This window comes from Stenella coeruleoalba (assembly GCF_951394435.1).
Source record: "Stenella coeruleoalba genome assembly, chromosome: 2".
In the NCBI taxonomy this organism is placed as follows: domain Eukaryota; kingdom Metazoa; phylum Chordata; class Mammalia; order Artiodactyla; family Delphinidae; genus Stenella; species Stenella coeruleoalba.
This window is the reverse complement of record NC_137147.1, coordinates 169,796,243-169,819,652: the sequence shown is the minus strand read 5'-3', so window position 1 is coordinate 169,819,652 and position 23,410 is coordinate 169,796,243. Positions and strand designations below refer to the sequence as shown.

Below are 23,410 nucleotides of genomic sequence, written 5' to 3'. Positions count from 1 at the left end.
GGAGATAGCTGTCTTCCACACCGGACCCCACCCTGTCTTCTCCGTAGCCAGCCAGGCCCCACTCCTGGAGGGCTGTGGGACTTAGGGCCCCCTGCCAGAATTGCTGCCAGCATCGGGTCTTCCAGTGCCTTATGGAAGCCTCTCTTTCACAGTCCACTTGGGGGACCCTCCTTTTAGGGTGACCTCATTGCAGGATGAATATCCAGAAAGCCATCAGGAAGTATTCAGTGATTTTGGCATATGTTAGATCTCTGACTATGAGAAGTAAAATATGTTCATTGGAAACTTTCAGGATCAGTTTCCAGAAGTGTTGCGTCCTTGCTGCTAGCATTCATCTCCCCCAGATGAAAGAGGTTTATATTCATTCTATCTTCACTAAGTGTTTTGAGTGTTGTATTTGGATGTCTTCAATGGCAGGTGTCAGAAACCTAACTTCCGCTGGCTTAGAGGGTTGGTTGGTTGGTTTGCGTATCTGGGAGGTACTGCGTGGGTAGGCTGGCCTCAGATACTCCAGGTCATCTCATCTCCACCTGGCTCTCGTCTTTCTCATTCCACCTTTCCTGTGAGTCCACCTTGATGCTCCTCTGGAGACATAGTCACAGGCAGCTGCAGGCGTACATCTCTGTTTAGCATCCCTTCCACATCTTTATGTCGATTTCAGGGAAGGCCCAAGATCATGCCTGTTCCTGATTATAATACTGGAGCTGTGGCTTATCTTTCTACCTTGTCCCTGCCTCCTCCACCCATATTAACGCCATACTTCATGAGGTCTTCTGTTTCTTCTAGGATTAAGAGAATCTCTGGGGACAGTTGTTTCACGATTCATTTACGTTTGGGAGACTGTCTCCTGCATGCCAGGCACTGGAGCCCAGGGGTGGCCAAAACCCTGGGATGAGCAAAGACATTAGGCCGAAGACTATAGGGAATGGTGGGTCCTGTGCCCGACTAGGGGCGCATCTCTGCCACTACTCAGCGCCGGGTGAGTGATGCTGGGCAGGATGCCAGATCTTCCCTTTTTTCAAAGAAGCCAGAGATCTAAATCCGTATGTAAATTTTCTCCAGTCTGAAAAAAATTGGTGATTAATTCAGACATTTTCTAAATCACAGTCTAGGCCAAACAGTATATCATTTGCAATCTCTATCTTCTCCAACTCACTTTTTAAAAGTATAAAGCGAGATCATGAGAGTTGGGGGCTTCCCTGGTGGCGCAGTGGTTGAGAGTCCGCCTGCCGACGCAGGGGACACGGGTTCGTGCCCCGGTCCGGGAAGATCCCACATGCCGCGGAGCGGCTGGGCCCGTGAGCCATGGCCGCTGAGCCTGCGTGTCCAGAGCCTGTGCTCCGCAACGGGAGAGGCCACAACAGTGAGAGGCCTGCGTACTGCAAACAAAAAAGAAAAAAAAAAAAAAGAGAACAATTTGCCCAAGGGTAGGCAGTGATGAAGTGGTAGGAGGACCAGGGCTCTGTCACAGGTCTCCTGACTCCAAGCCCAGGCTCCTTTTGAATGGACCACATTCACATTGTTTTCATCAGCAAATTTTTCTTGAATTCTTTTCAAGCCTGTATTACCTCTGTAATAGCCTCTAAATCTTTGGTCTATTTCAATAATTTCATGTCAGAGTCTTTGGGAGGTAAAATTTTAATGTGACTTCATTCTTTTTGTTGAAGTTGGCCACAGGTCAACCAGTGAGAAACACCCATCAGAAGTGTCTGATCGAGCTTGAAGATACCACGTTGACAGATGGTCTATGGTAGAGTGTACGTCTCTGATACAAATTAAAGTAAGATTCTAAGCAAGAGTTTAAGTATTCCTGATGATGTTTTAATTTTAGTCAAGTAGTCATTAATCAAAAGATTGATTTAATGATCCTTGTTCAACACAAAAATCCCCTTAAGGTTACTAACTTGGGCTTTTGACTTTATAGATGCTAGAATGGCAGACCTTTGTACTCTGATTCACATCTCTATCCAGCTTTGCTATCGGAACACTTTTATTTGTCTCGTCAAAATAAAACATTTATTTTCTAGACATCTAAAGGTAGCTCACATTTCAAAAGAAGGCTTTAATTGAAACCTACGTGTGTCTTTGCTTTTGTCTTATCTGCACACAGAAAGATATTAACTTTTAAAATATGGTAATCTTAGTAAATGAGTGTTGATGGAGCAGTTGTTGAAAATTGACCTCTTGCCTCAGGACAGATAAAAACACAATTCACAAACATTTTCAACTGCTTGTTTTTTCCTGCCTCTGTAATTGACTCTAATTTGCCGTGTCTGCTCCTGTGAAACCTCAGAACTTTCAAATTGCTGTTCAATTTGCAGTCTAAGTTGTAATGAGAGCCACACCTTTCCAAGAGTGGGCTTCATGCTAGAATCATATTGAGACATCAGTTTTTTAAATTCTAAATTATTTCAACCTATATTCTTTACAAGATTATAAAACTATTTCCAAATGAGAGCTGATGTTCAAGTTAATATATATAATTTAAAACATAGAATAAGAAATTAGGTATCAAAAAGTAAAAATAAGATTAAAAATTTTAGGTGATCTTCTCCCACTGCCACAAACTTGTTAAGAAAATTAGTAGAAAAAAGTCCTTTTATGATATTCTTTGTTCTGAGATTGTTATGGTTGCTACCACCACCATAAAATAGAAACTTCAGTATGTAAATTGGTGGCGGTATCCCCATTTTACAAAGAAACAGATATAATTCAAGAATTTTTTAGAAGTCTTCTTCAGAAGGTATTTGGAAGGGGTGGTCATAGGTATTGCACCTAACTTGGACAATTCGGTACACGCCAGGCAGGCTACCTAATTGCTTAAAGTTTGTTATTACAACCCTTAATGTTATTACACCTCTCTGCTTCGTGGCTGCTCCCCAAGCTACCGCTCCCCACCCTCTCCAGAAACAGGGAGGCAGATGGTCTGGACAAGAGTGTGGAGAGACTTGCACAATCTTGGTGACCTTTTCTAGGTCACGCTATGGAAACTATTTTCTTAAAAATGCGCCGGAGGTCATTTTGTACACCTTTGGGGGAGAACCAGGGAAAGTTCCCATTCTCATTTAAACGACCCCTGCTGTTTGTGGAACAGGGACCAAAGCATTAGACCATCCAGCTGTGATTTGTTCCAATCGCTCTTGGAACACCCTCAACTATTATCTCTTGGTAGTAGTAATTTTAGTTTTCCACTCATTCACTTCCTAAAGCCAATGAACCCTGGGGCAGAAATGTTCAGAGTAAATTATCGGGTGGGAGGAATCCTATGCTTATCAACCATAGAGTCATAAAGGAATTTTGTGGGGTTTTTTTTAGGATGAGTCCAGTAAGTGGAAAGTATCTATTTTCAGACACTGATATGAAGGAATACGGAGGGGGGAAAAGAGATTTTTTTGTTTTAACATTAATGGTGAATTTGTATCGCTTTTTTTTAAATTGTGAAGTCAGGATTCTTTTGTAGAAGCTAGACGCAATTGCAAAACTTGTAAAGTCTAGGGGATCTGGTATGACATATTTATTGATTTCCCTAAGAAATTAATTAAAGTTAAAATAGTATCCAAAATTACAGTCATGTCAAGTTACACATTATAGTTCTTTTTCCCAGTGGGTCCTTACTGATCTTGAATCCTTTGTGGTTATGTTGTTCCGTTTTCTCATTGTTCAGTCTACCCTCTTTATTATTATTATCATCAAGTTGTGTTTTAAAATATGCATTCATATTTAAGTGGTAGGAAATGTTCAGGAGATAAAATAAGCCTGGTTCAATCTGTGTCTTGAGATTTTGAGGAGGAATAAATAGCCCTTTTAAGATAATTCCCACTCCTGCCGTGTCCGACTTGCTCCAATCTGGGACGTGCTCCCCCCACCAGTGCCCATGTACCAGCTTCCATACCCAGCACCATACCCCGCGGCCTGACGTGCTGGATGCCTCCTGTTTCACCTGAATGTGGCATAATTTGTAGTGAATTGTCTATTATAATCAGATTAAATATCTCAGTGTCTACTGCGTGTGAGAGATTTCTGGGTTTTTTTCAGTCCTTTTTGTGTAAACTTGGCTGAATGAAAACCAATACAATTCTGCATTCGTCTGGGAACATAGTATCTAGGGTGCATATATCTGAATTAATGAAGTGTCATTAATAATGCCTCACGATTTATAAACATGGTTTTGACTGAAAAAAATCATGTAAATTAGTGAAGTTGATTTTTTATATGTCTCAGTGTGAAATGGCTATGCGAGGACACGTCTGTATGCCTTCACTTCAGAACCATTACCAGCTGGGTCTCACTTATTTATTCCTTGTCCAGTAGTTGTTTATCATTCCCAGGTTTGCAGCTTAACCGCAAACTCGGTTTTCTTGCCAGTGTGAATTCAGTGTTACCTCTGCAGGAATGACACCCCTTGCAATCAGCAGATTTAATACACAAAACAAATAAACAAAGACCATGTTTTGCAGCATTGGAGGTGACTTGAGTGGGATAGAAGTTTGAATGTTTTGCTGAAGAGAGTGATCAAGATACCTTTTGTGAGTTGGGTCATTTAGTAATATAAAAGGAAAAGTAAGTCACATGAGTTTTACTGTACCATGTGTTAATCATACTTTTCATAAGGGAAAACTCAGCAATTTGCTTTAATAAATAATGGCTTTCGGGCTTCCCTCGTGGCGCAGTGGTTGAGAGTCCGCTTGCCGATGCAGGGGACGCGGGTTCGTGCCCCGGTCCGGGAAGATCCCACATGCCGCGGAGCAGCTGGGCCCCTGAGCCATGGCTGCTGAGCCTGCGCGTCTGGAGCCTGTGCTCCGCAACGGGAGAGGCCGCAACAGTGAATGGCCCGCGTACTTTAAATAAATAAATAAATAACTACTTTGGAAATCAATTTCGTATCCTTTAAGGATACTATTTATGATTCATTAGGATTTAATGAAACTTTGAGGAATATTTATTTTCTCCTTTTTTTGTGTATTTTTTTGTTTTTTATTGAAATATAGTTAATTTACAGTATTTTCCTTTTTTGAAATGACAAAGGATGTCAGAGAAATGAAAACTTCTCAGTGATACAGGTCTTTGCAAAGTTAGATTGTGCTTATTAAAATCACAGCTGATGTCATTGTAGGTTATGGCGCGTATCCAATTAAACATGCATTTAATCATTTATTCTAAACATCTGTTTAATTACTCCTTAAAGAAAAAAAAGGAAAGGACTCCTTTAGAAGTTTTTAACATGATGAAGACTTGAATTTCAGGTGGATGGTTTCTGACGTTGCTGTGACTCTTGCCTCAGAGGCTGTCAGGATCTCCAAAGGATCTTAGGGTCAGCCAGCCGTGCTCTCTGACTTGCATATTTGAGGTAACTCATGTGAGTTGCCTGACTGAGGAAGGTTTAGGCTGGACTAGTTTACCTAATCTTACTAAGCCTCAATTTTCTTATCTGGAAAATGGAGATAATAATACTAGTACCTACTCCATTTGGTTAAAGATCAGATGAGATACGGTGTCTAGAGTGTTGAATGTGATGCTTGGCAGGTGTCCACTAAGTATGAGCAGCAAGGTTAATGCCAAGTATTAATGTGAGTCAAGGCCAAGGGTAGCCTAGACCTCACCAGCTCCCCCCACCCTCCTCCCTCTACCATCCTCCATGTCAACAATATCTTCCCCTCTACACACTCTCCCCCGACTCTAGAATTGTAATACAATCAGGAACACTTGGGCACTTTGTACTAAACCTTTTCCTCACCCTCCCACCCTCCACTTTGCCCTTGTGTCTGTTGACGTTCACAACAAAGCTTCTTTATTTAATGTCTTATGTTGGGCTCCGGCACTGTCCACTCTGATGCCCAGTGGCTCAGCGGAAAGACTGGGCTGGTCCACATCAGTCTGTTGGACTGACACGGTATAAACAGGAACAAGAGGCCCTTCCCAGGGCACCGGGGAGAAGCCTACAGCTTCTCTGTGTGGGAGTATCTACAATATACAATCATGAGCGTTATAGGACTCTGAATGTGACTGTCAACACAAATAGAAAATGAAAAACTATTTGCCCAAGTGGTTTGACAACTATTAAGTATAAAGTGGTATTGCACCTTTGTTGTGAGAGTTTATTAAATATTTGCAACCTGAAGGAACTTTAAATGTTGCCTTCATAATACAACTACTGCTTCCAGTTTATTATTTAACTAACCAAATAAAAGTTTAGTAAGTAAACTCCAAAAGCACTTTTATCTCCATAAATTAAAAACTATTTGGATTTCATGATGCATGCTTATTCCTGCGGGGTGTGTTATTTTTTCCTTCAAAATAGTAATGGTTAACACAAATCTTTTTGTTTTCTTTCATGAATATTATGTAGCATATATAAATGAAACTATATATGTGTGTGTGTTTCCTATATGTATAGAATATCTATAAAGACAGGAAGAAAAGTATAAATGCTTTGTTAAAATACTGATGTAAAGGGCTTCCCTGGTGGCGCAGTGGTTAAGAGTCCGCCTGCCGATGCAGGGGACACGGGTTCGTGCCCTGGTCTGGGAAGATCCCACATGCCGTGGAGCGGCTGGGCCCGTGAGCCATGGCCGCTGAGCCTGCACGTCCAGGGCCTGTGCTCCGCAACGGGAGAGGCCGCAACGGTGAGAGGCCCGCGTACTGCAAAAAAAAAAAGTAAAACTGATGTAAGCTAATGATAATAAACCATTATTAGTTGTGCCACCAGTTTCGAGGTAGGCCATATAGCAATAGAATGGTTGAGCTAGGTAGAATGCCAAACTAATAAATTAAAATTTTCTCAGACTGAAGACTTTGAAACCCAAGAATTTTGTCCTAAAGTCTGAAAGTTCACAGTCCATTGCCCTATGTGGAAGATAGAAGTTGACAAATAAAATCAACTCAGACTTATTCAAGATGATAGCTCATTAAGGTGAATTAGAGACAAGGATATATTTTAGTTTGTGTGATGTCAAAGTAATAGGCTACAGGAGAGAATTATCCAGGCCTTTCAATGATCAGGCAGCGCTGTAGTTAATATTTTGGTAAAACTTATGAATGACTGGTGAGCCCTATATATAAAAAAATTAAATGTGCTTATAGAAAAAAGGGGGGGCTCACGGATACACTATTGAAAAATATTGTTCACTACTTAAGAGGTTCTTTTAAGTGGTAGAGCCTGTGGTTTGTGAAGTGTTTGTGTGCAAATCATTAAATCTAGCTATTCACCTGACCAAGGGGTGTGGGGAGAGGATGGGGGGGGGTGGCTGGCGCATGGAGAGAAACCCAAAGGAAACGTGAAGGCATTGTGAAGGAAAGGCATTGTGGAAGAAATGCCGATGCAGTAGCTGTCTAGTACAACTCAGTGGCAAGCTCCTCCTCGATTATAAAGGCTCGGCCGTACCAGGGGGTGCTGTAATCTGCACAGTGAGACATTAGCATTAGACTGGGGGATCGCTATGGGTCTCCGTTATTTTATTTATTTATTTGGAAAAATGAAGAATATTTAATACACAAAAAAGCACAACAGAATCAACAGGTCTTAGAAGCATTACATAGTGCAAACACCAGAAAGATACAGAGCTATTAACTTGGCGGTGCTTGTAAAAGGTTCGGCAGGAACTCATGAAAATCTCTCCTTTGCTACGGGTCTCTTTTAATTTCACCATGATTGGCTTTGACTTCTCATCTCTTTTCTTCTCAAATAACGAGGGCCAAACATTCCCTTCTTCCTGGGGAACTCTTGGTTTGTGAAGACGGAACTTGTCGAAATGTATTTAAATGAAACACTAGTCACGTCTCTCCATCTTTCAAGAGCCACATCGGGCTTCACTCCCTCCCAGAAGCCCTTCCGCACACCTGTCACAGGTCCCTGCCCTGAGTTCCTGGGACACTTACTGTCTGGACTCTAGCTTTCCTGCTCTGCTGCTTTGTCCTTCACACTGTGTATGTGCTGCCCCATCAACTACAGTGGGAAACTCTTTGTGGTCGGGGATGAGTGTTTTGTACTGACTTTCCATTTCTGAGTGATTATCCTAGAATTAATTCCATTGCTCTCTCCGTGACACTTTGTGTCATCTTTCTGGCACACCCAACTAGCAAAAACCTCAGACCCAAAGAAGCCCAATCATCCTCTATCAGCAGCTTCTTCCTGCGGCCCGGCTCTGGGGAATGCCACTGCACGGGTTCACCTGGTGCCCTGCACACTAACCATCACCGCGAACGGACTCCCAGCTCTGCCCCAAAGCCCAGCCACATTTCTCTCTTCAGACTTGTTCTCCCACATCCTGCAATCACTTTTTCAGCTTCTCTGTGTTCTCTCTAAGCCCCCGCACCGCTCGGCCTGCCTCTCCCCCTCAGCAGGTCGTCATGGCTCTCCTTCCCAGAGAAAAGAGGAGCCCGTGGAGGGAACCCCGTCTCCCCTGGGGCAGGTTCTGCCACGCTGCACAGCCCCTGTCCCCTTTCCCTCTTCTTGATGGAGGGACTGACTGCCTCCCCAAAGCCATTCCCTTCAGGCAGGCTGGGAGTCCGGAGCCCACACCTCCCCAAGAAGGAATATCCCGTCTTTAGACTCAGCCCCTTCCTCCATCCCTCACCCCTCCGCATCTCTCTCCTTCCAGACTTCTGAAAACCTAGCCAGATCCGGGTCTGCCTTCTCCCACCTCCCCCTGCTCTCCTCAGCGTTCCCCAGCCTGGTTTCCTTGGCTGTCCTCCATCAGAGCCCCCAGCCCAAGGGCCCCAAATGCTTCCAACTGCCATGTTACAATCACCGTCCCACTCCGCTTCTCAGAAGCATTCGCCACTGTTCGTCCCCTTCTGTTCTCGACTCGCTCGCTCCTTGCTGCCCACGAGCTGACCCTGCTTTCACTCCCTCCCTTGCAGGCAGTTCTTCCTGTTCGCCTTCGCCGCCCCCGTGGATAACCTGTGTCTTACACACAACGTACCTGTTTTCCTCTCTCCCACCCCACTCCTCGTCTCCCCTGGGAATGTCAGAGCCACAAGTCCACCTGCCTGCCTGACACACATAAGGTGTCTCAAGAGCACATCAAATTTCACAAGTTCAAAACTGGACTCTTCCCTTGAAGTGCGCTCTCTCGATAGATGCACTACGCTGTCCTGTCCCACAAGCCCGTGTTTAGACCCGTGCTGTATCGCCAGAACCTTCTCCCTTCCCCTCCGCCCCGTGCGTCCTCTCTTGGAGCGCTCCTGTGGCCTCTTACAGCCCTTTTAGGCGGTTCAGCGCCATCCCGTCTCGTGCGCCTGGATTCCTGCACTCCTAACACATTAAGCTGCCGTCTCTCCAGTTAACTGAACCCCCCACACACAACCCCACCACAGGGCCTTTGCATCTGCGACCCTGCTTCCTGGAACCCCTGTCCCCTCCCCCTCGTGCTCCAGGCTGGCCCCTCCTTCACCTCCATCCCCGCCCTGGGCCACGCCTCCGTCCCGCTTGCTCATAGCCCGATGACCTCCTTCCTCCTGACACTAGTCATTGTTGGAACTTTACATTTGTGCACTTCTTCAGCTAACATGTGGGCCCCTCTGGACTGTGGACTGGGTGAACACTGGTCTCTGCACGGCGCCCAGCAGAGCGGATGCTCACATAACAAGGCTGGGTATGGAACACATATCGATGAGGGAAATTCACAGATCACACATTCCATTTGGGCTGGAAGGTTTTCATGTTTTTAGAACAAAACATTTTTCAGAGCAGGCTCTCCAAAGTTCCTCTTTCCCTGCCGGCTTTCTAAGGAAGATACTGTTGTTACCAACACAGATCGCAGCAGCACAAGAGTGGAATGGATGGATTTCCATGTTCCTGCTGCCAGGTGGGGTTTTGCTTTCTCAGAAATCACTGGAAGCACAGATGCGACAGGAATCACTTATTATGTTCTCGCCAAGTTTCTTCTGTATAATTTGGTGAAAGCAACATGAAGTTGTCTGCTCCTTCACTTTTCCTTGTCACCCTGTAAATTTCCTTTGTTTTTATTTATTCTCTTCTATTTCCCATACGATATTGAGAAATGGATTTAATTGCCATCCAGCTTCATTCTAACTGTGCTTGTCACAAGTCTTGGTTTCCAGGTCTTATTCTCTCTCTCTCTCTCTTTTTTTTCCCAAACTTTGATATTCCAGTGCTAGCATAAAGAGATATAGATTTTAATTTTTTACAAATATACTCTGAGAATTAGTTAATATTATAAGATACATGAGTAAACTGAATGGGAGAGATTATATGATTTTAAATCAGTCTAGTGGAAGTTTCATACATTTTTATGGGCCATAACACAGAGGAGATTTTAATAATATAGTATAGAATGGGCTAAAAGTGATGTCTGATTGCCATAATTTGATAGGAACAGAATTGTAATTTGGCTTTGCACAAATGCAGTTGATATAGCGTTATCCCAAGAAAGCTATTTGCTTGGGAAGGTTATAGAGATCATCAGTTTATACGGGCTGAGGATTAACTGGTGATTGTAATGAAGGTCGTTTGAGGTGAATATAAAGTGGTTATATGTTATAATCCAGTACAATGCATTTAGGGGATTATTCTGATTATCTTATTCTATAATTAGATTATGTCATTTGCTCTTTTAAACATCTGCTGCTGTTTATAGCTGTGGTCCCCAAACAGTGCCCTGGGGCACTGCAGCAAATTCACAAGGAGTAAGGAGGGAGATTTTAAAATTTCAAGGGAAACAGGGCGCTCTCTACCTCTGTGAGACACCATGCAAACTGCTGGTTTGAGGGAGTTCACAATTTCAACTTTGTACTACTTCCTGTAGCACAGTGATAATCTTTAGGAAGCTGGAATCTCAACGGTTATATGAAAAAAAAGCAAATACCACATGAAAGTCAACGTGGATCCAGAAATGAGGGTGGTGGTATCCAATCTGAAAATCTGTGCAGTGCTCAACATAATATAATTCTATACTAATTATTATAAGTAGTAAATATTGTATGAATATATATTTTATAACTGTAGCTGATAGTTTGCATATATTTTTTTTGTCATAGGGTTTTTAAAGAAGTATTAAATTTTTAGACCAGTCAATTCTTTAACATGATTCAAAAATCAAAAAGCATAAAGAGAAACACGGTGAGAAGTCTCCCCCATCTCGGTCGATGGCAGCTCCATCTTCTAATTGTTCAGACCAAAGCCTGTGAGTGGGCCTGAGCTTCTGTCGTTCTGACACCCCTGCTCAGAGCTCCAGGAAATCATGTCTGTACTTTCTGAAAATATCCACAATCTGACTCCCCGTCTCTAACTACACTGCTGTCGTCCTGGTCAAAACAGGGTATTACGGGACTTCCCCGGCGGTCCAGCGGTTAAGACTCCGTGCTTCCACTGCAGGGGGTGTGGGTTCAATCCCTGGTCGGGGAAGTAAGATCCCACAGGCCACAAGCCGCGGCCAAAAGAAACCCAAAAACCAAAACAAACAGGCTATTACTACACTTGCGTGTAACTAGTCTCCCTATTTCTATGCCTGTGCCCACCACCCCGTCATCTTTCTAAGCCCTAAGTTCACTGATATCATCTCTTTATCACCCAGAAGCTGCAAGAGCTCCCTTATCTTTCAGAGTAAAAGCGAGTCTTTCTAGTGACCCGGAAGGCCCTATAGGAACCCCTTGCCTTTACCGCTGATCTCAGCTCTTACTGTTTCTGCCCTCACATAATCTGCTCCGGCCACACTGGTCTCCTTGTCCCAAGCATACCAGGCATGTCCCTACCCGAGGGCCTTTGCACTGCAATGTTAAATCTCATCTCCTCCAAACTCTGGCCTACTTGAATCCACCCTGTTTTAAATACTTCAGTGACTCTCACCTGTGCCCTGATGCGTGCTCCCTAGCTCTTTTGTCCTGCTCTTTTTCCTTTTTCCATAGCCTTTTAACATAGTAGATAATTTACTTCTAACACAATAATTTACTAAGTTTATTGTTTTATCTTCTGGCTCTTCCCACTAAAACAGAAGCTCCAGAGGGCAGGCATCTTAATCTGTTTTGTTCCACAGTGTATCCCAATCATCTGGAAGAATACTTGGCCATAATATAATAGGTATGCATCATATTGGCTTCAATATGTTGTTTAAAAATCTCTATCTTTCTTAATTTTGTGTCTGTTTAAACTGTCAATAAAAGCACATTCAAATGTTCCTCTATAATGATGGCTCGCCCGTTTTCCCTGAGGTCCTAACAATTTTTGCTCTATACTTTTCAGGCTAATTAGGTGCTTATAAAATATGAATCCTATCTTCCTGGCTAATTGAACCTTTTATCATTGTGCACAGACCTTCTTTATCCTTAGTGATGCTTTTGTCTTCAAGTTATTAGTTTATTTGATACTAATAAAAGTAGGCTAGCTTTTCAGTAATTTTTAGTACTATTTAATATATTTTTTCTGTCCCTTAGCTTTTGATGTATTTGAGTTCTTATGTTTTAGGTGTGTCTCATGCACATACCTTATAGTTTTTAATTCATTATGACAGTCTTTATGTTTAACTGCTAGCCTATTTATGCCTATTGTGATTAGGTATATATCCAGATTTATTTATATCACTAACTTTCTATTTGTCCCACTTTTGTTGTGCAAATTTTTATCTCTTGCTTGCATTTCTTTTTTTATTTTTAAAATTTACTTATTATTTATTTTTGGCTGTGTTGGGTCTTCGTTGCTGTGCACAGGCTTTCTCTAGTTGCAGCGAGCGGGGGCTACTCTCTGTTGCGGCGTGCGGGCCTCTCACTTCAGCGGCTTCTCTTGTTGTGGAGCACGGGCTCTAGGTGCGCAGGCTTTAGTAGTTGTGGCACATGGGCTCAGTAGTTGTGGCTCACGGGCTCTAGAGTGCAAGCTCAGTAATTGTGGTGAACGGGCTGAGTTGCTCCACGGCATGTGGGATCTTCCCGGACCAGGGCTTGAACCTGTGTCCCCTGCACTGGCAGGTGGATTCTTAACCACTGCGCCACTAGGGAAGCCCCACGTTTCTTTTTTTTTTAATTGAGTTTTGTTTTCTTATTCTGTTTTTCCCCTTCTACTAGTTTGGAAGTTATCTACTGTGTTTCTTATTCTTTTAATGTTTGCCCTTGAATTTGTAGCATAATACTTAAAGTCTGCAGTTAATATCTTACCTCTCCTCCTGAACAATACCATGAGCATTATAACCGTGGCCATCTACTTTCCAACTCATACTCTGTTGCTATTCAGTGTGTATTTCTGTCCTTTTTAATCTCATAAATTTGGCATTATTACTTTATATAGATGATGTTTACTTACATTTGTCCTCATATTTACCAGTTTATTTACTTACTAATTCTTTTTGTTATCTCAGACCTTCCACCCACAATGTTTACCTTCTTTCTGAAGTATATCTTTAATAGAGTCTAAATAATGTGCTTCTAAAGCTTGTAAGTTCCTCTAGGGAGGTGTGTTGTAGATAAGTTCTCAGTTAAAAGCCTTTATTTTGCTCTCATTTTTTTGAAACATAGTTTTTTTAAAAATTTTTATTGGAATATAGTTGATTTACAATGTTATGTTAGTTTCAGGTGTACAGCAAAGTGAATCTGTTATACATATACATACACCTACTCTTTTTAAGATTCTTTCCCCATATAGGCCATTACAGAGTACTGAGTAGAGTTCCCTGTGCTATACAGTAGGTCCTTATTAGTTATCTAATTTTTGTTTGTTTGTTTGTTTGTTTTTGCGGTATGCGGGCTTCTCACTGTTGTGGCCTCTCCCGTTGCGGAGCACAGGCTCCGGACGCGCAGGCTCAGCGGCCATGGCTCACGGGCCCAGCCACTCCGCGGCAGGTGGGATCTTCCCAGACCGGGGCACGAACCCGCGTCCCCTGCATCGGCAGGCGGACTCTCAACCACTGCGCCACCAGGGAAGCCCCTAGTTATCTATTTTATATATAGTAGTGTGTATATGTCAATCCCAATCTTCCAATATACTGAAAGATAGTTTTAATGGGTTTGTCCCACATGTGTTTTTTTCCAATATCCTGAAGCAGTAAGTCAGTTCTGACACTGTCGTCCTGGAGATCGAATCAGACCCCACAGGTTATTAGCCCAGTCCCACAAGACTGCCCCTTCCGCGACTTCAGTTACCACTCACAAGTCCAGGTTGTTACGTGTGCTTCTGAGCAACTGGCTGCAAATCAGAGGTTCCCACAGTCCCCTCCTCCAGTTCCATTATTTTGCTAAGCGGCTCACAGAACTCTGAAAGACATTTATATATGTTTACCAGTTTATTATTATTATATGTTTAAACATTTGTTTAAACATTTTATATGTTTAAACATTTATATATGTTTACCAGTTTATTATTTATATATGTTTACCAGTTTATTATTATTAGTATCAAATAAACTAATAACTTTAAGACAAAAGCATTACTAAGGATAAAGAAGGTCTGTGCACAATGATAAAAGGTTCAATTAGCCAGGAAGATAGGATTCATATTTTATAAGCACCTAATTAGCCTGAAAGTACAGAGCAAAAATTGTTAGGACCTCAGGGAAAACGGGCGATCCATCATTATAGAGGAACATTTGAATGTGCTTTTATTGACAGTTTAAACAGACACAAAATTAAGAAAGATACAGATTTTTAAACAACATAAACATAAAGGATACCGATGCAGAGGTACATAGGTCCCGAGTGCAGGAGCTTCTGTCCCCATGGAACTGGGGTGCACCACCCTCCTGGCGTATGGATGTGTTCACCAACCCAGAAGCTCTCCAACTCTTATTGTTCAAAAGTTTACGCAGAACTTCATCTCCAGCATCTCCCCTTCCCCTTCCCTGAGGTCAGTGGGTAGGGCTGAAAGTTCCAACCATCCAGTCACTTGGTCTTTCTGGTGACCAGCCCCCTCCTGAGGCCATCTAGGGGTCTGAACCTAAGTCACCTCATTAGCATGAATTCAGGTATGCCCCGAAAGGGCTTCTGGTGAACGACAGAAGATACTCCCGTCACTTAGGAAGTTGCAAGGGTTTTAGGAGATTTGTGCCAGAAACCCAGACAGTGATCAAAATATATTTCTTCTTATACCACAGTATACAATTTTATGTTGACAGTAATCTTCCACTCTGAGGATATCCTTCTACTGTCTGTGGGCGTCCAGTTTTGCTGTTGGGAAGTGAGCTGTCAGTCTGATAGTCATCTCTTTGTTGCGTTGTGTCTTTTCTCCCTGGCCACTTTTCTTCTCTCGGCTTTTGGTGTCCTTTAGTCTAGCTGCAGTGTCTCTAGGTGTGGGTTTCTTCTGTGTACATTGGGTATTATGCGTGTACAGATTTATAAAGTCATGAAAAATTCTCAACCATCACATCTTCAGGTATTATCTCTTCCCCATATTCTGTATTGCTCTCTTCCTCTAAGATTCCATTTAAACCCACTCCACTCCCCGTCTTAACCATCCTCTCATATATTACGTTTCCATTCTTTCTGTCTGTGGTCTTCTAGGTAGTTTTCTCAGATCTACCCTCTGGTATACCAGTTATCCAATCTGCTGCGTAAATACTAGGTCAGAGGCTTTTGGTTTTGTTTTCAAGTCAACAGTTACAGTTTCCATTTTGTAAAATTTTTATTTGATTCTTTTTCAAGTCTGACTGGTCATTTTGAAAGTCTCATAGTTTACTCATTTTTGCTAGTCCATCTCTTACTCTCTTCATACGTTTTATTCATAGTTTTTATCTTCTGTTCTGTATCTGATTGTCCTACCAGCTGAAGCCTTGAAAATAACATCAGTCTTTGTTGCTGTTGACTCCACTCTTGTTGTCTTTGTGAACTCCTATTTGGTTGAACTTAATCTGTGGGAATCCTGGAGGTCTGTGTTAAGGGTGTTTTCTTCCAGGCACCCTTTACATTTACTTCCACTGGGTTTTGGGACCACTTTCACTTCCTTCAGGGGTCCTAGTTTAATGTTGAAGTCTTGGGTTGAGCTCCGCAGTTACGCTTTGACCCAAAGTGTGAAATTGGCATCTATCTTCAGAGAAACCCCTCCTTTCACGCTTACCTGATGGTCACCACATGCCCTATGGACGATTAAACTCACTTTAGGGGAAGGAAGGTCTTGAAAATTTCCTTCTGCTTTCTGTGAACCCAGCAGTGGGTTAACAACTCTGCTCCATCAAGAAACTCATTCTGTTTGTTTTTGTAACTGAGAACCCTTCCAAGTATCTCACATTTACTGGAAGTATAAACCTTTAAAGTGGTTTTTATTACTAGCAACCAGGGAGTTATCACTTGGGAGCTAAATGCAAAAATAATTAACCAAGAGAAGGTTCAACTTTTTCAAAGTCAGGTGTCAAAAGCTGTCCCTGTCCCTGCCATTCACTGGAATGTAAACCGAAATGGATTTAACCTTTTGTTCTCTGTAACCACATAAAGATGTGTCTTTGTCTTGACCCCTGGCCAACCCATCTCCCTCTCATCCAGTTGCAGGGCCACATGCTTCCTTCCTTTCCTTCATGAAGGTTCCTGTTCTGGTAAATTCATGCCCTATCCCAATACTTATTTTTAAATTAGTTCCCACAAGAAAGGTAAAGACCACATGAATGGCAGTGTTCCTTTTTAGTACCCCGAAGTGTGAAGAAATAGTCTTATTGATTAATTCAACAAATATTTATATCAGAAATTAAAAAGCCCTCTTTCTCAGAGAATTTTTGTTTGTTTGTTTTTGTGTTTTTGGATTTTTTGTTTGAGAGAATATTTTCTTTACAGAGGGAAATTGACCTGGACATGGGATCAAAGGAGCTCTGGGTCAAGGCTCTGGAGGGGCAGTGGGAGGGTGGACGGGGAGAAGCAGGGACGGCTGGCCCTGAGGGTTCACCCTCCAGAACCCCTCCCTTGCCCCTGCCATCCAGGGGGCCAGCGGCAGACAGGGCTGAGCCGGGGAGTTGCAGCCGACGTGGGCTTGGGGGCAGTGGTGACGGCTGATGAAAAGAGTGGGGAAGGCGTCAGAAGAGACGATTTGGGGCAGGAACAGGGAGGAATGTGGGCCAGGAAGTACAAGCATCCAGGAGGTTTTCTTGGTAAATTACGTGTTTAAGTCAAGCACTTCCTACCTAGATACTTACAACCTGTGCCATTTATTTTATATTTTTCTAGATCAATGAACTGAGCCATGTTCAAATCCCTGTTATGTTGATGCCAGATGACTTCAAGGCCTATTCAAAGATAAAGGTGGACAATCACCTTTTTAACAAGTAAGTACAAGCACAGCCTTTTGTACAACTTACGTGGCTGCCAGGAGTGTGAATTCGAATTTGACTTTTTGTGAATTTCTATAATCACATTATTTTTCAATGGGTGAGAGTGAAGTTTTGCTGATAAAGTTTATCCTGTGATCAACATAACCATCTGTCATTTTCAGAGAAGCAACAGCAGGCCCTCTTGGGTAATATCTTTTTGCATACGGCATATTGTTCTCTGTGAATATCTTATATGTTAAAAGTGATGTTCTCATTACTATTTAAATGTTTGAAGCTGTACATTGCTTGGATTCTTTTTTTTTTGGGGGGGGGGCAGCTATGGACCTCAGCTCTCTTACACAAAACTCTCCTGATGATTCCTTTATGAACAGAAATGACTACTTCCTAAAACAATAAAGAATGAAGGTGTATTTTTATAAAACATAATTGGATGCCATGTTGGGCATTGAGACTATTTCTCCCTCTTTTGAATGTCATTTTAGACATCATTATGGACCACCTTCTGTGGCAGGCAGTCCATTGAGAGCCAGACATACACCGATGTATAAGAAACAGTCCTGCCCTCGGGGGTTCACAGTCAGGCGGGTGGTTGAAAATGGACACATATACAAATCACCATAACTTAGTGTGTGGAGTACCCCAGTGGGGGCACGGGGTGTGTGTGTGTGTGCCTGTGAACACAAAGGGGGAAGCAATTCTGAATGAGTGGGATGAGCCCCAGAGAAATCCCTCCCATGTGAAGATCAATTGTGAAATTCCTTAATGGGGCCATTGTTCTAATGTGAAGCTGATGTATTAATTATTCTCATAATGCCCTTTAAAGGTTGACCTTTTGAAGGGATCTTTTCTATGTGAATATAGAATGTGGTATGTATATAAAAGATAAAACAGGTCAATCTAGGAGTGAGAGTCAGTCTTGTTTTGTAAGATTTCATCAGCAGGCAACCCAGGACCAGTGTGGGAGCCCTGTTTGTGGCTCTCTGTGCTGCCCCTCCCGGCCTCGCCAAGCTCTTTGCTTTTCCTTCACCGTTTCCCCTGCGTGTCTGTCCCTTCTGTCCCCCAGATCCTACTGTGGGTTCTGGTTGGCCCCTTGAAACCCACCTGTGCCTTCTGTGGGTCGGGAACCCCAAGTGCTTCTTTGGCTGCAGGAGAGCATGATGGTGGCAGATTCAAGTCTGGTTCACTGTTTGTACGTCTGAACTTTATTCCACAACCTGTTTCAGAGAAAACATGCCGAGCCACTTCAAGTTTAAGGAATACTGCCCGATGGTTTTCCGTAACCTGCGGGAGAGGTTTGGAATCGATGATCAGGATTTCCAGGTGAGTTGCTTTCGTAACATTCGTTTCACATGGGTTTCATCGTGCCTTTTGCGCTGTAAAATGGGATTCACATTTTTGTCATGACAAGTAATTAGATAAGAGTAATTTTCATTTTGTATGAGAATTTTTCAGTGTTCTTTCTGAAATAAAGGGTTCTTTCAGTTAGGGACCACTATACAATATGATTTCAGTAGTCCGCAGAAGAAATTATTCTTTGGGAAGGGAGCAAGCCTGTGAGTTTTATATAATATTCTCACTTACAGATGAAAGTATTCTGCCCGCAGAGCTTCCTTTTGATTTTCTGCCCTCAAACGGGTTGGCAGCCCCTAGGGCTGTGTATGTGTGTTGAATTCACATTTCCTTTATTTGCAGAGGCCACTTAGGAATCTTAGAAATTTGTTTTCGTTCTTGCTGATTTGCCGAATTGGCCCACCCTGGCCCTCCCCGCGGTATTTTGTCAGAGACCCCCTTAGAACCCTGCAGTGCCCAGCGGTCTAGTGACTGCAGCACCGCTGTCACCACCAGGAGCCCGCCAGTCCCAGGGACACTTCTGTGCAGTACCGTCTCCTGCTCTTGGGACCCACCATGTAAAGATGTGCCCTGTTGCTTTTCTCCCCATGTTTGCCCAGTTCTCAATTTCAGCTTTTAAAATCGCTGTCAGATCTGGTCATTTCTGGTCATTTCTCCTGAGAACAGACCAGGCATCAGTTACCTGATTTTCACAGAGCTGGCCAGATTCGTAGAAGCCAAGGATTTTTTTAAGAGCAGAAATCTAAGGCAGGAGATACAAGGGCTGCTTTCTGGTCTGTTATGGCAGGCCGTTTATTTTACTGTAAGAGTACTGACTTATTTTAAATGTGGTAAACACTTTCTCTCGTTTGCCCCAAACCAGAAATCCTTTTATCTTGCATTACGTGTCCTGTTGCTGCCCCGGGTGACCTTACAAGGTGAATACTGGCACAGCTCACCCTGTACTTTCCCTTAAAGAACAGGGCCCTAAGGCAAATCAAGCTTAGCCAGCATGCTTTCTTATAGATCTGTGGGCCTCCCTGCCCTGCCCCATTGTTGAAAGTTTCCAAGAATCTCTCACAGGCTCACTCAGGCATGAGAAGCCTTGAAGCTGCCATGTTTTGAAAAAGCAACGCTGGCCAGGCTGCCGGTGACGTTCCCTCCTCTGTGGACCTGGCCAAGGTTTCCACGGAGGTCCGGGCTCTGAGCAGAGGCTCGGGTGCGCCCCGGAGAGGGCTGAGGGGAAGTGGGCGGGGAGGGTGTGAGCGCTCGGTTTGCTTTTAAAAACTGCGATGGAGCCAGTGTTCAGGTGTGGGCTTCATGTGTAAGAGAGAAAGAACTTCGATCACACTTGGACTTGAATTTACTGCTGCAAAAGCCAAGTCACCTTTAAAGAATAAATTTTGGAATTGTAAAAAAGCCTCGTATAAAATAAAAAGGAATCATTCTACATTATGTAAGAACTGTTATTACATTTCAAGAGGCCTATGAAAATAGTATGCTTTGAAAAGAATGAACAGCTTTGACATCCTAAGAAAATCTCCTCTGACTCTGCTGCTACATTCAAGTGTGTATCTTCCTTTGTGCCCCTCCTTTTTTTTTTTAATTTTAATTTTTAAAAATAAAATAGCGATACTGGCGTTTCACAGAAACTGACTTTCAGGGCCTGTGCTACAGGATCTTGTTAAATTCCTCAATTCATTACCACAGTGAAGTCCTTATATTTCTTCTGAGAACCAGCCCTGTTAAATGAGATCCAAATGGATCTATTAGATCCTTAGTTGCTGAAATACTAAGACAGGAACGGGGTTTCCCTCTCTTTTTCCCCCCTAAAAACAAAACCATGTAAGTTGATATTTAAGTAAGTGCAAATTGCTGATACAAACTTTGAAGGCAAATTAGGCGAGTGGAGGATGATTCACACGGAACTAATTGGCAAGTCTGTTAAGCTCTTAGCGTGAGAGATCAGTACAAGGGAGAACCGGTGTGAGTGTAATTAATCATTTGAACACCACTCCTTCCCTCAGCCATGCCTGGTGCTTTTGGCATTTAGATTGCTGCTTTCTCTTTGGCAACTGTATTTCTATTAAAAAATAAAAAAGTGGGTGTTTACAGTAACTTTAGTAAACCAGACATACACAGTCCCTCTGCACCCACAGATTCCACCAACTGTAGATCAAATTGCAGTTGGAATCTGCGGATGCGGAATCTGCGGATGCGGAATCTGCGGATATGGAATCTGCGGATGCGGAATCTGCGGATGCGGAATCTGCGGATACGGAATCTGCGGATACGGAGGGCCGATTGTACTGGCCCCATTTCTATGTACCTTTCCCAATGTTTGTACCTCTTAAAATTTTTTCAGCTGGGGCAGGGCCCCTGAGTTTAAACGGAAGATAAGATCGTACACATGGGGCTTAGCCCACCTTGTTGGCTACTTGGTTTGGAAAACGGAGGAAGTTGTGCCAACAGTGGCTCTGGCTTGGTGCGTCTGGGTGCCTGCGCGCCGCAAGCCAGGGAGGCGGAGTGCAGTGCGCTTGCGGGGGCCGGCGGGGCTGTGGTCTCGGCTCTTCGGCTCACCACTGCCCGGACACTTCATTCACTGTGGCCAGAACAGGTAACAGGTATCAGTTGACACCTAGTGCCAAACTGAACTCTCTTTCTCAATCTGATTTAAAAAGTGGGATCAATGACCCGGCGTCTCATCCTCTTTGGAGGCACTGGATGGCTCAAGGGGCCCAGGCCCCTCACTGTTCCCCTTGCCTTGCTCTGTTTAATTTTCAGAAGCGCTTGCTTATTGGACAAATGACTTTTAAATCTCTGTGGCGGAAAGGAGTTCCACCGTGCGGTTCATTTAGTATTCAAACCTTCATGTTATATCAAATGGATAAATGTCCGCCACCTGCCTTGCGTGTGTGAATGCAGTTTTGCTGCACCTGAAAAAAGTCAGTATCGATCCATCTGATCAAAGTAGAACATAGTAATTAGCCAACTTAATTGACCTCCGTCAGCCAACTTAAACTTCGTGAAAGGAACTGAGAAACATCCCTGCTGTCTCCGTAAACACTTGTATCTTTCCTCTGGTTTTGATTTCTTGACAATGTCTTTTAAAAACAACTTCTTTTTCTTGCTGTTAAAGATAAATTCAAGCAACAGTTCTAGAATACTCATTGTTAACAACAGTGTCACTGAACATACATATGTAAACCTGTGTGCGTATGTGTATGCATGTATGCTCAGTGCTTTCAGATTCAAAATTTTCTCCAACTTATTAGGGCTTTTTAAAATCACTTCACTGGTTTGTAATATGCACAGAGGTGAACTGTGTTCTGATCATTGTTGGGACAATGTGACTCCCCATGACGGTTCTTTTAAGATGTCTTTCAAGTTGAATGCTCCCCCAGAGGCCTCGCTGTTACGGTTGCTACAGTTCTGTTCTTCCATCTCCTCTGCCACTTTAAGCTCCGCTCCCCATAGGTGGATGATTTCACGCACGATTATCAACTCAGTGTGTGTTTATTTGCACCTACTGTGTGTAAGGCTCTGTGATAGACATCATAGGGAATGCAGAAGAGAAGAAAGGATGAAGGAATTTTTTTTAACTATTACATGACAGATTCTGTATTAGATGCTAATGAGATTTACAGAAACCCAGGCATCTTGATTTTTAATGTTCTTCAAGAAAACCTGCATCCCTCTTTCCAGTCTCTCATAGTATCAGAACCTCTTATGACAGGCCTGGGAAGTCAACTAGAGGCTTCGGTTGAAGTTTCTGAGCTGCAGGAAGGATTGCCCACCAGAAACCAAAAATTTATACAGGATGGCGATGATGCAGTTAAAGCTAAATACACCATATAATAGAAACTGAGCCCTCTGGTTCTTTGTGGAGGATAATACTAGGTTTGCTTTTCCCCTGCCGCATCTTCCGAATTAGAATCGCTCGTTATTCACATTGGATGCATTTTCTTCTTTGTATTGGTAACAGAGGATTCTAATTTTAAAATAATTAATTTTAAAAGCTAACGTTTTAGGGCTTCCCTGGTGGCGCAGTGGTTGAGAGTCCGCCTGCCAATGCAGGGGACGCGGGTTTGTGCCCCGGTCTGGGAAGATCCCACATGCCGCGGAGCGGCTGGGCCCGTGAGCCATGGCCGCTGAGCCTGCGAGTCCGGAGCCTGTGCTCCGCAGCGGGAGAGGCCACAACAGTGAGAGGCCCGCGTACCGCAAAAAAAAAAAAAAAGCTAACGTTTTAAACTTTTGATGTTCTTGTTTCAAGTTTAAAAATAAAATTCTCACGATGAATAGCGGACAGAAACTCCACCTGGGCTGGAAGCCAAAGGGCACCCCTCAGATTGGACGTCTCTCCTGACAGACTTTAGGGAAAACTCGCTCCCAGCCCATCAGCATCCTCAGATTTTTTTCACGTGCTTTTTCTGCTGTTTCTCAAGTGTTGAACCAATTACTGCCCCACCACAAACTGACCCCACCTGACAGCTCAGCCTTGCTGTTGGCCTGCGTTTTCCGTTCCTGAGCCCACGTTGGGTTAAGTCTCGTTTTCAGCCGAGCGCTGACAATCATCCCTGCCAGGGAGCTCCTGTCCAGGGCAGATGCTGCCTGTTTGCTTATCAGGAGCCTCGGACACAGGCCTCTGGTATTTTAATCTGAGTCAAGTACCAACCTGATCTTTGTAAAGGCGATCTCACGGCGCTCAGTGACGTTCCTGCAACTTTTCTTCTTTCTCTGCTGGTCATTACCGTTCATATCTGTTTCCTTCTTTTCTGGTAAGTTGTTTCATGATTAATAAGTGTTCAATTGCACAGTGTTCTGCCCCCCTCTGCAGTGAAAGCCATTCCACGCCTGGGATCACAGCTCAGACTTTCTTTGAAATTCCCCAA

General features: G+C 43.3%; 1 protein-coding gene across 25 annotated transcripts in view; it reads left to right on the top strand.

The window, feature by feature from the left end:
• The window catches only part of PIP4K2A (phosphatidylinositol-5-phosphate 4-kinase type 2 alpha), a 485,936-nt gene that overhangs the window by 397,353 nt on the left and 65,173 nt on the right, over positions 1-23,410 (top strand). For all 25 annotated transcript variants that reach the window (XM_079913303.1, XM_079913297.1, XM_079913300.1 and 22 more), the window contains 2 exons: positions 17,086-17,183; positions 18,413-18,509. In XM_079913303.1, the coding sequence (XP_079769429.1) occupies positions 17,086-17,183; positions 18,413-18,509 (195 nt within the window). The remainder of the gene's footprint in view (positions 1-17,085; positions 17,184-18,412; positions 18,510-23,410) is intronic.